General features: G+C 39.1%; 1 protein-coding gene across 1 annotated transcript in view; it reads right to left on the bottom strand.

Moving 5' to 3' along the window:
* The window catches only part of LOC146663983 (ankyrin-3-like), a 137,778-nt gene extending 126,699 nt beyond the window's left edge, over positions 1-11,079 (bottom strand). Inside the window, exon 1 of the mRNA XM_085416951.1 lies at positions 10,319-11,079. Coding sequence (XP_085273077.1) covers positions 10,319-10,435 — 117 coding nt within the window. The 5' untranslated portion in view covers positions 10,436-11,079. The remainder of the gene's footprint in view (positions 1-10,318) is intronic.
* Positions 11,080-13,008: the final 1,929 nt, after the last annotated feature.

The following is a 13,008-nucleotide window of genomic DNA, read 5'->3' as shown; positions in this document are numbered from 1 at the left end:
TTGCACAGCAACCCTGCCTGTAAAAGTTACATGGATATAAATATGTTTTAGTCAAATTAATTAAATTTACTGCATTATGCTGTCTCTGTGCTAAGCACTAATCTGTGTGTAGAAATGGAAAAGCAACAATAATGAAGGGTTCGGTTAAATGAGAAGACAAGATGAGCTAAATCTGTTGAAACGCAACTGCGTGTTCGTGCATGTATGCGTGTATGCGTGTGTGTGTGTGTGTGTGTGTGTGTGTGCTAAATGAATGGACTGTCCCAGTTCTTGGTGTCGATCTTCCACTGCAGAGGAGAGAAGAGAGAACAGGGCTGCAGGGAAGCGGAGGAAGGGAGGATAAAAGACCTAACTAACAACATCCTCATCTTCCCTGTCATTCTTTCGCCCTCACTCTGCCTACTCTCCACTTCCCTACTTTTCCCTGCTACTTCATCAGTAGCTCTCCTTGATCTAACTCAATCTCACTCAGTAAGCTTTTTCTAATTCCCCCATCTTTTCAATTTGTTTCATCATATATATTTTTCTCTTCCTCTTGCCTTTTTGTGTTATGCATCACCTCTCCCCCGCATCCCCAACAACCCTTTCTTGCCTTCCTGGTCCACCAATCACAATGCTTGAGAGGCTCTGCACCAATCCTCTGGCACAGCAACCCCCTTCACAGCCATGTTAAAGTGAACATAATATCCTGGTGCCACAAGAATGGCATAATATGGTGACATGTAACCTTTCATACAACTTTCCTTCCTATACACAGGTGTTTGCAATCTCTACAGTTCGCACATACTTTCTTCTCCTTTAACGTTCCTTTATCTTATTACTTTCCTTTCACATCTCTACTCCAGCTGTATTTCTGCTCAGCTCTGTAGAGGAGTCCTTCTATTATTCATAATGCTCTCTCCTCAGTTAAGTTACTCCTTTTCTGTTATCTCTGCTCCGTCCCATCAGATTCTACATTGCTGGCATCTGCTGCTGCAGCTTGTAAATGCTCACATGTGGCTTTTTAAATCTTGATGTTATCATACAAATGACTTTGCATTCTTCTGATGACATAAAAAAAAAGTTTGGGTTCTTTTTGTTTTAGCTTGATAACTGAGTTTCTCTAAGTGGTGATAAAAACCCCTGCAACAATCAGACAGCATGAAGAGAAAGGAGTGGAGTGGGTTTCATGTTGACAGCTCTGAGATGAAACCATTTAATAGATCTTTTAGTGAGTCACTGTTAGTTTTCCTTCTCTGGCTGTCAAGAAAGATAATAGAGTGATAGCTCGCTGCAGCCCAATCAGCGCCTCACAGTAGGAATTATTTTGTAAAATTAGCAACCGCCAAAGCTGCACTAATCATCATTATTTTGGCTAAATGGACTGCAGCAATACTATGTATTCATCATACGGTATGTATCAGCTTTGTTATAGCCAGAGCAGGCTGCTGTTTTCAGCAACCTACCTGCCCTTCCCCAACAACAAACATGAAAAGCTGGTGACACAGTGTATAAAAATATCACTTTTACTTGAAGTGCATTGCTTTGTAGCTGACAGTAACTTGCCTCAAAGATGAGATTTACTTACTTGCCCATGTCAGAGTAATTTTAGCTCATATCAGGGCTGCCTATCCTAGGATATCAGAATCAGAATACTTTATTCATCCCGAGGGAAATTAGGGGTTAGCGTGTTGATGTGGTGGACGAGAACAAGTACTTGGGTGTGCACCTTCAACAACAGGCTCAACTGGGAGATGAACACAGTGGGTACGTATAAGAAGTAGATTGGCAGGCTGTGTTTCTTAAGGAAGTAGAGATCTCCTGTTGTGGGGAGCGCAGCGTGCTATGTTGTGGTCTTCTGGAGGGGAGGGCTGCATTGGAGCTGGTGACACCAACAAACTGAATAAATTAATTAGGAAGGCTGCAAACTGTTCACTGAACAAACTGTTATGCATTATGGATAGTTCTCACTACCCTCTGCACCACTTACTTGAGAGACAGCAAAGAAAAGTTGGTAACAAACTGATTGGACAGATACAGGAACTCTTTCATATCACATGCATTAATTCTTTACACTGCAGCACATCTGTATAGAAAAGGAGCATCTGTTCTCTTGTGTTAACACTAGAGATGCACTACTTGATAGGCCAGGGACTGGAACGACAAACGATGAATTGTCAGGCTGCTCAGCCCAAACCAGTGACCAACCGATCAGTCTCAGACATTACCGATTATAAACCAGTCTGTTTCATGCATCCACAACACGCACACAGCGATGCGGGGAAATAGATACTCACACTCTCACTGTAAATGAGGAAGACACAAAACAATAAGGGAACCACCCCCCAAAAACTCATACGTAACAACAAACCTAAATAAGACACTTAAATCACCGTCATCCAGCTGAACATGCCCAGCTTGAAGAAGCTAACAACTGTACTTTACTCCTTTATTAAATATAATAATAGAAAAAGAAAAGTTGATTTTTTCTTTGCATATGGTATCAGTTATAGTTCTTAGAAAGAAAATCAACACTGGTAGGTCACCGTGATTAAAAAAATTGTGAAATCGCCTAGAAAACTGGTGCATTATTAGCAGTTTGTATAACCCTGAATTGTCACCACTCTCCTCATACACAAACACAGTTTTTTTTACTCTCTACTAAAACTTAAACTGTTATACTGAGCAACTTTAATATCATCTAATATTTGCTATTCTTTACGTATTCATTAGTGCATTTCGTATGTGAATCTGAATTTGACATTTTGCTTTAGCTTTGCTGATATTAAAATATTTTTGGACTTCTGTAATATTAAAATATTATTTAATATTTGAATTTACATTTATTTGAACTTAATTCACTGACATCCCATAGTTGCAATGCATGCCCCTTTTGCCACTAATGTCAATATTGTGTTTAGTTTTTGTCTGAAGGTATTCTGTTAACAATATTAAATAGATATAGGAAAAACATTCAGCGATGAAAACAGACATTTTTGGGGGTATCCACTCAAAATATATATCTAAACCATTAATCAGTAACAAATGTTTGCAGATAGTTTTTAGACCACTCACCAATAAAATCAGCTAAATATTGCAGCTCTAAATATGATACATTTATAATATTTGTTTCATCTTGTGTTTCTGTTTCACTGGCGCATCACCATATGCCTTAGGGACAATGTGGCAGATTGGCCATCACATTGATTGATTGATCAATTGGGGAGAAGATTAAATTGGTTTCGCATGGTGAAAGTGTGAAAATGCATGTCCCCTTCCCCCACTGCTAATCCCGGTATCCTTAATAGTCATAAAAACAGCCCAAAATACAAAGTTTACTTGGAACTAATGTAAGCAAAAAATTCTGTCCTCTTTCATGCAAACCTTCCAACATGCAAACAATAAAAAATACAAGCATGTGTGCTCAGAAAAGACAGACAACAAAGAGAAATGCAAGGACTGAATATTTTAATGGGCAGCGGGTATAATGGAGTGGAGGACAAAGAGATATAAACACGCTGGTTGAAGAGCAGGCTTCTGACATGAATCTTGGCTTAAATAAGTGTCGGGGGATTAATGTGGTACAATGCATGGTCACAGGGGATCTCTGCATGTGTGTGTGTGTGTGTCTGTGTGTGTGTTTGTGTGTCCTGCTTCCAACCCCCAGTCCCAGAAGCAGAAGTGTGGCAGAACAATACAGCCTTCTGCCAGTTGACAGACATGCAGGGAGGGAGGCAGGGCATTGATGGAGAGTGGTTAAAAAAAGAGGGAGAGAGAGAAAGATAAAGCCGGATGGGTAGGGGGAGAGCAGAGTTGAGGAGAGAAGCGGCAGCAGATAAAAAAAAAAGACGCCAGAATCGAGTCCTTCCCAAAAATAAACCTCAGAAGAGGCAGCGTCTTTCCAGCCTCACCCCCCCCCCATCCCCCTTGCTAATTCTTGTCTCACTTTGAAATAATAGAGAGCTCAGTGCTCCCTGTATGAGACCTTTGTTGGATTTCATTCTCTTCAATCCATATATTCAGTTTAATACAGGTTCATCCTCTCAGATAGTCCAGTATATCTTTATTTGCTTTTACATTTGTTTCATATCAGTGTATAGCCATGCTAGCAGTTTGGTCCATACTCCCTCTGTATCAGCATGCCAGACACGCTACTCATCACATACTGATGCTGGGTCAGGACCCAAAGAGATCACAATGCCAGTGTGATGCTGCTTCCTTAGCTATTTCTAAAAGTGTTGAAGGATCCAAAGAGCTCCATAAAAATCCCTCAATATACAAAAACTGTGCCATGAGAAAAGTGCTACGGTATCCTCAGTCACAAGATACACATGGTACACAAAGGCCGTATTAAAGAAGTAGAGAAAGGTGTTGCAGATAGGAGAACTTCATTTCTGTTCTATTTTTACTCAAAATATGGTGTTTTTCTAAACCCAATCAAACAGTTTTAGGTCTTGTGACTTCTGTTTTCTACGGAGCCCCTCTGATGACATGGTCCAAAAAATAAATAAATTGTGGCCACAAAATACTACTTCATGGGCACGAAATGGGTATAACGTGTCCACGAAATACTTATTTGTGCCCACAAAATACTATTTCGAGGGCACGAAATAGGTATAACGTGCGCACGAAATTCTAATTTGTGGGCACGAAACACTTGACCGATAACCGTGATCCTTCCCAGGCCCTTGCAGTTGGTTGACAATAAAATCTATCCCGGCGTCCAGCATGCTGGAAAGTGAAGCTATGGAGTTTCTCTTGATTAAATTATGAAAAGAAGGAATTCCTCACTAAGTGTACAATGATCGAGGAGTAAGAAGGTGTTGAACATCATGTTATGACAACTTAAAAATGCTGATATTTTGTAGGTATAAAGCTTACTATGTTTGGCATCTTCATATGAAACTAGCATGCTAAAATACTAAATAATTAACACTGATGCTGACGCAAAATTGGATATTTCTCCAGACACTTCCAGTAGTAAAACCAAATGACTAAACAATTAAAACCATTGACTTGATAAAGTTGCTAACTGAAAAGTCTATACCGTCCATTTTTTAAACTGAATCGTTCTTATTTGATCTGTTTATCTAGTATTATCTATAGATCTATAGATTATTTAGACATCACACTTTCCCCCTGCCCTTTTAATCATGTTTACTCCCTAAATTTGATTATGAGTCATAATTAAATACACTTCAAACTCATGCGAGACTTAAAACACGTAATACATGGTAAGAATTTAAATGTATCCTGCCGACTCTCTGTTTGACTTTCAAGTCTGAGGACAAGGCAGGGGTCAAGTAAAGCCGCCACAAACTGGAGTAACACAATCACTAAAAGCACAGTGTCCAAAATAATAAAGGAAATAACCAGGAGATGAATAAGTAATGCCAACAATTCTCACTAAGTGTAGTGTTTTCAATCTGGCTTGAAGCCCATCTTATTCCACACAGTGGTTTTAGTCTTTTGCTACTCTGGAAGGCATCACAAAAATTACTTTCTCAACAAAAAAAAAAAAAAAATTGTATTATTAGTCCATTATGCTTCCAACATAGGAAAACTCCACCACCATGAGCTAAAGACAGTGACGTGTAGTTTTAGCTGTGCTAAGTCAGTCAGTCAGTCAGTCAGTCAGTCAGTCAGTCAGACTATTGACAAAGCAAATACACAGCAGAGCATTAATCAGTCACACACGATCCAACAGCCTCTTAATGTATAAATCAATCAGGCTAACCATAGTGTGCCACTCAGCCAGTCAGTTTACCAGCCAGCTGACCAATCTGAAAAGCATGCTGACTTTATTGCTACAAGAGATGCAACTTGTTCATGTAATCCGGCTTGAAAGCACTGAGTGGCTTCATGTTTGTCTGGAGCTTGCATCTAATAGCATTAATGGTGGCTCTTCAGTGCACTGATCTCAGTGGAACTCTTAATGCATGACTTCTATTTTCCAGTTTCTGGTAACATCCATACCATCAACAGTGTTGGACAGTGAAGATCTATAAGCTCTGTATGCATTACTGAAGCAACTTAAAAAACAAAGTAAGAGTTAAAAAGATTTCGTGCAATCTTGACTACTATTTAAAAAAATGTGGCAAAAGGAAAACTGCAAGCAATACAAATAAGTCATGAGTGAGCTTACAAAGCACATAGCTTGATTTAAAATGCCAAACTGACATCTCTATTTGTGTCATAACTAAACTAAATAATTTAATAGTGGTATTAATCTTCTCGTGTAATATCTTGGTCAAGAAGTGAATCATATTTTTAAAATATGATTCACTGCATAATGAGGTTAAAAAAAGTACTATCAGAAAGTTTAATTCTAACATTACTAACAAACACTTATATTTTTAATTTTCATACTGAAAAAACAAACAAACAAAACAAACGTATTGTAGGTTGGGATCAGTGGTGTTCCAGCCGATCAAGCAAGACAGGCAGTACTTGCCCAGTAAAGTACTTTTCTAAATTACCAGCTGTATAAAATGAAAATTACTCAAGAGTTTTAAAGTATTTTTACATATATATATATATATATATATACATATATATATATATATATATACATATACATATATATATATATATATATATATATATATATATATATATATATATATATATATATATATATTTTTTTTTTTTTTTTTTTTTTTTTTTTTTTTTTTTTTTGAAGAGCAACCCTTAAGGCTTGTCCACAGGAAGTGACTAGTAGCAACATGGTAAGAAGAGACTAATGAAAGTCAATGACATTCAGCCACTTGGGAGCACTGGTGGTGTAAAGTGACCAGGTCTCAGGTTAAACTTTTGTTAACTTCAATGTGAGCAACTTAAATGATCAATGAAGTGAAGGATACAATTAATTGCTATTAAATGGCTGGTAAATACTGTACGCTACAGGGTTACCTAGGCAACCAGTGTGATCAGTCAAGGGTGGAAAGCAAAGGGCAATAAGCAAATTGGTTTAAGTGCTGGAAAGTTTATGTAGAGCCATGAAAATAATTCAAGTGTTTGGTGGCAAAACAGATGATATAAAAGATGGACGTGGTTTCCATGATTGAAAAGTGAAGCCAACACAAAAGCCAACTGCATTTTGTGCAGGATTAAAGTAAGTAGGCTAAAGGGTGTTGCAAAAAGATTTTTTGCTCTACAGAAGTCTAAGGAAGCCTTGACCCTGACCTAAAAAATTACTTCCCTGTTCATTCTGTTCCTTCTGACTAAGCCCATGAATTTTCTCACAAGCTCCAGCTCAACCCTTACGTGTCACATCTACATCTAAAACATCAAGACATCACCATTATTACATCCATCTATTATACTGCAAATGGGAAGCAGCTAAATATCCTTAGTGGTAGATTATGCTGTGACTCCAGTGACCCATTTAACATACAGCCAACAATGATACTGATACTCTTTATAATTAGCTGTTCTTTTATGATTGAAAATGGAAGTGTGTTATTTAATCAACATTGAAGAGCCATTTCAGGCATACAGTATGAGAGAGATGACGAGAAAAGAGAGAGATCAAGTAAAGTGAGGAGAGTTAAAGATAACTGTGGCGATGTGAGACGAGGAGGGAGAAGATATTTTTTGCTCCCTGGTGCCAAGAATTAGCCCTGGGCAGACGGGGTTATAGATTTACCTTGAGTGAGCCAGTGATAGCTGATATCCCCATGACAAGGTTATGCCACAAACACCGGGAAACTGCTGACGTCAGAATACACACATTATACTACATCAACATTACTTGTTGCCTTATAGTAAAACCATAAACCTGTGACCAAACCGACTCAAATTCAGCTCTTTCAGCTTCCTGATGAATCCCCATTATCATGCAGTGTTTTTATGGCACATCATTAACTGCTGCATTTGCCCTTCTACGTAGCCAATGATCATTACTGCTTCTCAAAAGAATGACTCCAACCTGGCAAATAAAATAAATACATTCCCATGGTTTTAAACTTCTTTGAAAAAATACATCTATACAACATTCTTGTGGCATTCATGTTGTTGATATTTCTTCAGGGACACTACTTTTCTCTTTCTGTATACATAGAAAAACCTATCTATTCATAAGTGTTCATGGACACAAAAAGTAAAGTCCTCTTGGGGGAGATAAGAAGTGGTGAGAAGAAATGTGTTTAGGTACCAAACTACTTGGGTTAAGAAAAAGACCATGGTCTGGGTTGATAAAAAATAAATAAATCAGTGTTTCACAGGTTTAGTCAGGTTTCCAAGAAAAGAACAATTTCACAAGAAATATATAACCCAGGAAAAACAGCTGGAGAAATAGATCAATGGGTTTGAAGGCTTATCAGATGCCAACACACTGCACAGAAAGAAAGAAAGAAAATTGTACAACACTTCAGAGAGACACCCATGCCCAACTATAATTAAAACTGACCAAACGGCACTAGTGTCATTTCAGACTGTTTGAATGTTTCACTTTTGAGTTGAAAGTATTATTTGCTTAACTGATTACTTGACAACTTTGACATTTTTGCAAAGCGTACTGACATTTAATTTTTTAGTTAAGTTACTGTATAAAACACACATTTGATTTATATTGTTTGTTCCTGGAGTTTGTGAATCCATTTTCTCCAGCTGCAAAATATATAAATAATTAAAATAGCCATTAGTTGCAGCATTCACTCATCCTATCATTTCCATTAGGATGAGTGGATATAAAAACGAAAAAGAATACAGTTGATTTAAGGTGGCATTCACAATCTGATCTGTTGCTTAATTTCAAGGATTTTCTCCACTTAAACTGAAAGAAAGACAGATTTTACGTCCTATTTTTTCAACTCACAAAACCCAACATAAGACACTGCACAGAAAATTGTTCCAATGAACCGATCAATTTTGCTCAAAGTGGACAAGAGAAGTGAAGGGTTCCTATAGCCATATGAAAGTTAGTCTGGTCTACGCAATTTTTTCGAGTTGAAAGATTCCCTAAAACAGCAGAGTCTGTCTTAGGTTGTTTTAAGGCAAGATTTTCCTCTGAGACTACTCTTTGGAATTATGTAAAGAATTTTAAGCACATATGGGCAAACATCTGTTATGAAAATGATTTAGTGGCAGATGTAGGAATGGACTTCTTATATTTAAGTTATTATTTTTTAATTCCTACACCATGTCTTCTCATAAAAGCTTAATTGCCAATGAATAAATTAATAAAATCACCACGAGAGCACAGCTAACTCACATCTAGCTGACTTCCTGTAGGCCAAGGAAGTGATGTCCATTTTGACCTTGATGTTAATGAGGTCAGGGGTACTGACTCTCTGTGACAGGTGGCTAACCCTGAACTAATTATAGCCTCGGGCTGGTCAATGTGTACAAACACAAAAGCCCAAATGTCAGCATGTGCACGCAAGAGCAAACGGGAAGCATTTTAAGCACAAACAAAGATGCATTTGGACAAATAAGCACATACGCGCAAGTTGTCAAGGGGATTCAAACACTGGACCTGACGCTGATGTCCAACTTCAGCTAAAAGACTGATAGTTTACAAAGTGAAGCTGTCAATGCAGTGAGGAATATTTATTGATTTCAAGTCAGACCTATTGATCATCTTCTAGGTGCTTTTGTGTGTCAGTGATTTCGTCTTAACTTCGTCCTTGCACAATGACTTATGTACAGGCGCACACAGACAGACAGCCCACACCTAACCGCAGGGTGTGACTGCTGACGCTTTTGGCTGGGGTACACGTTTCTCCCCCAAAGTCCCACACCTCTCACGTCACAGTCGAACAGGAGGTTGAATGTGTGGTGTGATGGCATAAAACGGGACATTATGTTTTCTTCTGAAAAAGTTCCTTAAAGAGAGGAAGATTTAAAGTATGTGTGTCCCTATAAGTGGTACCTTTTTTATGTATTTTCAAAATATTGTTTTCTTTACAACAAAGCCACCAAACCAGTGAATTTAAGTCACTTAAAACATAACAGCAGCTGACACAGCTGCCTGAAATCCCAGTCTGTTCTCTGTAGCTGATTCCTGTTATCTTCTCCTTTCTTCTCTGCCCATGCTCCCTGCACATCCATCTTTCTGTCTTTTTTCCCCCACTCACCCCCCACAGTATTCCCTCTGGGACCACCCCTCTTATCCCGCTGAGTGTCTCGTACGTGCATGCATGATTATGTGTGTGCATGTGTGTGATGGGAGGCTGCATCGTGACAAAAGAGAAGCACCTAGCCTTCACTAGACCACCACATCTCAAACATTTCTCTTTCCTCCTGTGTGTCAGCTCTCATTCCTCCTTTACTTTCCCTCTTACTAAGACCAATTTTATCCCTCTAAACTCATCCTTCCCTCCTTGTCTTTCTCTACCTTTTTCTTTGGTTCGCGAGACCGTTTCCTTGACTTCTTCCTCTCCTTCTCCTTCTCTTCCTCTGCAGCGAGGTTCTCGTCCGCCTTTTTCTTCAGCTGCGAAGCGGCATGCGCCATGGTTCTCCAGCCCAATTAATCCACACAGGTGGGAACTGAAAAAGGAGGGATGAATGAAGGAAGGGAGTCTGGACCCAAAGTCTCCCCTTTAGCCTTATCTTCTTGGCTCCTAATTATCTTTTTGTTCCTCCTCTTCTCGGCTGTTCTTTTGTCAGAGAGTGAGCCCTCACAGGTGTGTGAGAGGGAGATTGTCTGAGGACTTTCCTGTCCTCGTTTTAAAGATTTGGCTCTCTCTTTTGTGCCTTATTTCCCTCAGCAGCTATCCACTGAGGTCCAGTTTGGGGCATGGCACAGACAGGACATACTCCTCTCTTTCACCTCTGCAAAATCCACGGCTGACAAGACAGCTGCTTCCACTCAGAGCTCACAGTGTAAATGAGTGCCAAATTATAACAAATACAAAAAGAAGAAGAATTTCCTTTAAACATTTAGGATCCACACACAGTTGAAATGGTCCTCTTGTTAATGAATAGTGTATAAATGAAAGCTTAGTTACAGGTAGATTAAGAGAGCTTCAGGGATGGAGGTCCAAAAAGGGGGCTCAATCTCCAGCCCTCAGCCCAGCAAAAAGCTCTGTCTGGGTGTAAAGTCTGGTCCTGTTGCCTGCTTGACTGGTTCCCAAAGTCTGCTGCCTGCACCTGAGCACTGAGCCATCCTCTATGTGCACACACACACGGTCCGCAACGCCTCGCCGGGACACATGAACAGCAGGGAAATGACAGAGGAAAGGAGGTTTAGATAGGAGAAGGAGAAGGAGGGGGAGGAAGAGGAGGGAGGGGTGCAAAAGGAGGGGGCAGAGAGAGAGAGAGGTAGAGAGAGCAGCTGGGACAGCACAAAAAAGGAGGGAGTAGGGATGGATGAATACCTCTGCTTAGTACCAGCTGGCTATGGCTGAGCGATAAAGAGAGAAAGGAAGATGAGACTCCATGCAGGGTACATACAGTACAAACACACAATGGGAGTCCAGCATATCACACCGTGCAGAGGTCTGCAGCCATGACGCTCTGGTTACGAAACTTCAGCATCTTTGCCATCTTGATCCTCATTTTATTTCCTTTACATATGAAAACAAGGGCAGTTGAATACATTACCACGTTTTGTTTAATCAGAGTTTAACTGTCTGAATCATAAAGTATTACGCAGAGATCAATCTAATACAAAGCTACAATAATAATGTTTAACTTAGCTTTTGACAAACCATTCAGCATAAAGGTGCACTGTACATATAAACCCACACACTTAGTATTCTTTGGTAGGTTATAATAACAGCTAAGTATATTTTGTGACTTATGTTGCCATTGCTTTTTAATGCGAGAATACAGTGCTAACCTGCAACTGAAGTAGTGAAGTGAAGCTTTTATTTTGAAAGTTGAGCTAAATCTTATTGTGTCATGTAGAGCCAGCCTGAGGCATAAGCCGACTAAGCAGCTGGCGGGAGCCCCCAAGAGCACCTGAAATGTCACACCAGACATTTGATAAATGTATATTTATATAGTAATACAGTAATCATACACAAGACAGTGGAATATTTTGATAAATATGTCTCAAAAAGGATTTATCGCTCTGGTCTGAAAAGAAAAGAAAACACAGGATAAAGGTATTTTTCTAGGAATAATTACATTACACTCATAAGCCATGATAATGGCTGTGCTCGATATATAAAATGCACAAATGAGCGTCCATGGCAATATACAGATAATATTGGCAGTGCTGAGGTCAGTGGATAGTGATGGGATTAAACGTGGGCAGGGACCCCAAATGAAATTGTGCTTAAAACCCCATCAAAGCTTGGGCTGGCTCTGGTACCATGGATTTTAGATCAGAATATCCAGCTCTCTTCAATCTCAAATTGGTGAATTGATTTTGTCCTATCTGGGTGAGGACCTGTGCTAGCTGAGAAACTGGATTTTTGTTGTCATGATGATATGAAGATATCAAAACCCTACACAAACAAATCCTGGAACAGAGTGATTCAAACACAGCATGCATTCACACTCACATTTAGCCTTGTTTAATAAATTTTTCTTCTTTTTGAAGTATTTTGTGCCTATTAAAGCAGAACGCCATATTCCTGATATATAGACATTCATAACAATAAATATTGGATAATGCACATCACAGATTGCCTTTAGATCATTTAGTTCTCGTGGGGATGTGTGTCTCGACTTTACAGCATACTATGTTTTGGAACATTTAGTTTAGCTGATGTCAGTCGTTTATTTCTACACTGTCTGACTTTTTTCGACGTCGGCCCCTGTTGGCCGTGTTTTCCACTGGCTTCCGCTGTAATTTTTGTTCAGTGGTAACTAGGAAATGTTGGTATCCTGGTATACACTAAAACAGGATGGCTTATATGTTGATCTTTTTATGGAGGCTGCTCATTAATAAAATATGTGGGATGTCTTTAAAATGTGTCACATGCTGCGAGGAAATTCAGATTAGTTAGCATTGCTTACGCAAAGGTAACTTGTATTATATTGCTGGCATTGTATTACCGGCAATGGTGCATGCATTGAGATTTCACACAAAACATTTCAGCATCATACTCAGAACACTGAGAAAATATTGAATAT

The sequence above is a fragment of the Rhamphochromis longiceps genome, linkage group LG8 (assembly GCF_057381845.1).
Source record: "Rhamphochromis longiceps isolate RC_006_pf linkage group LG8, R_longiceps_female_GT1.1, whole genome shotgun sequence".
In the NCBI taxonomy this organism is placed as follows: domain Eukaryota; kingdom Metazoa; phylum Chordata; class Actinopteri; order Cichliformes; family Cichlidae; genus Rhamphochromis; species Rhamphochromis longiceps.
Note: the sequence above shows the minus strand (reverse complement) of the source record. Positions and strands in the feature narration are given on the sequence as shown.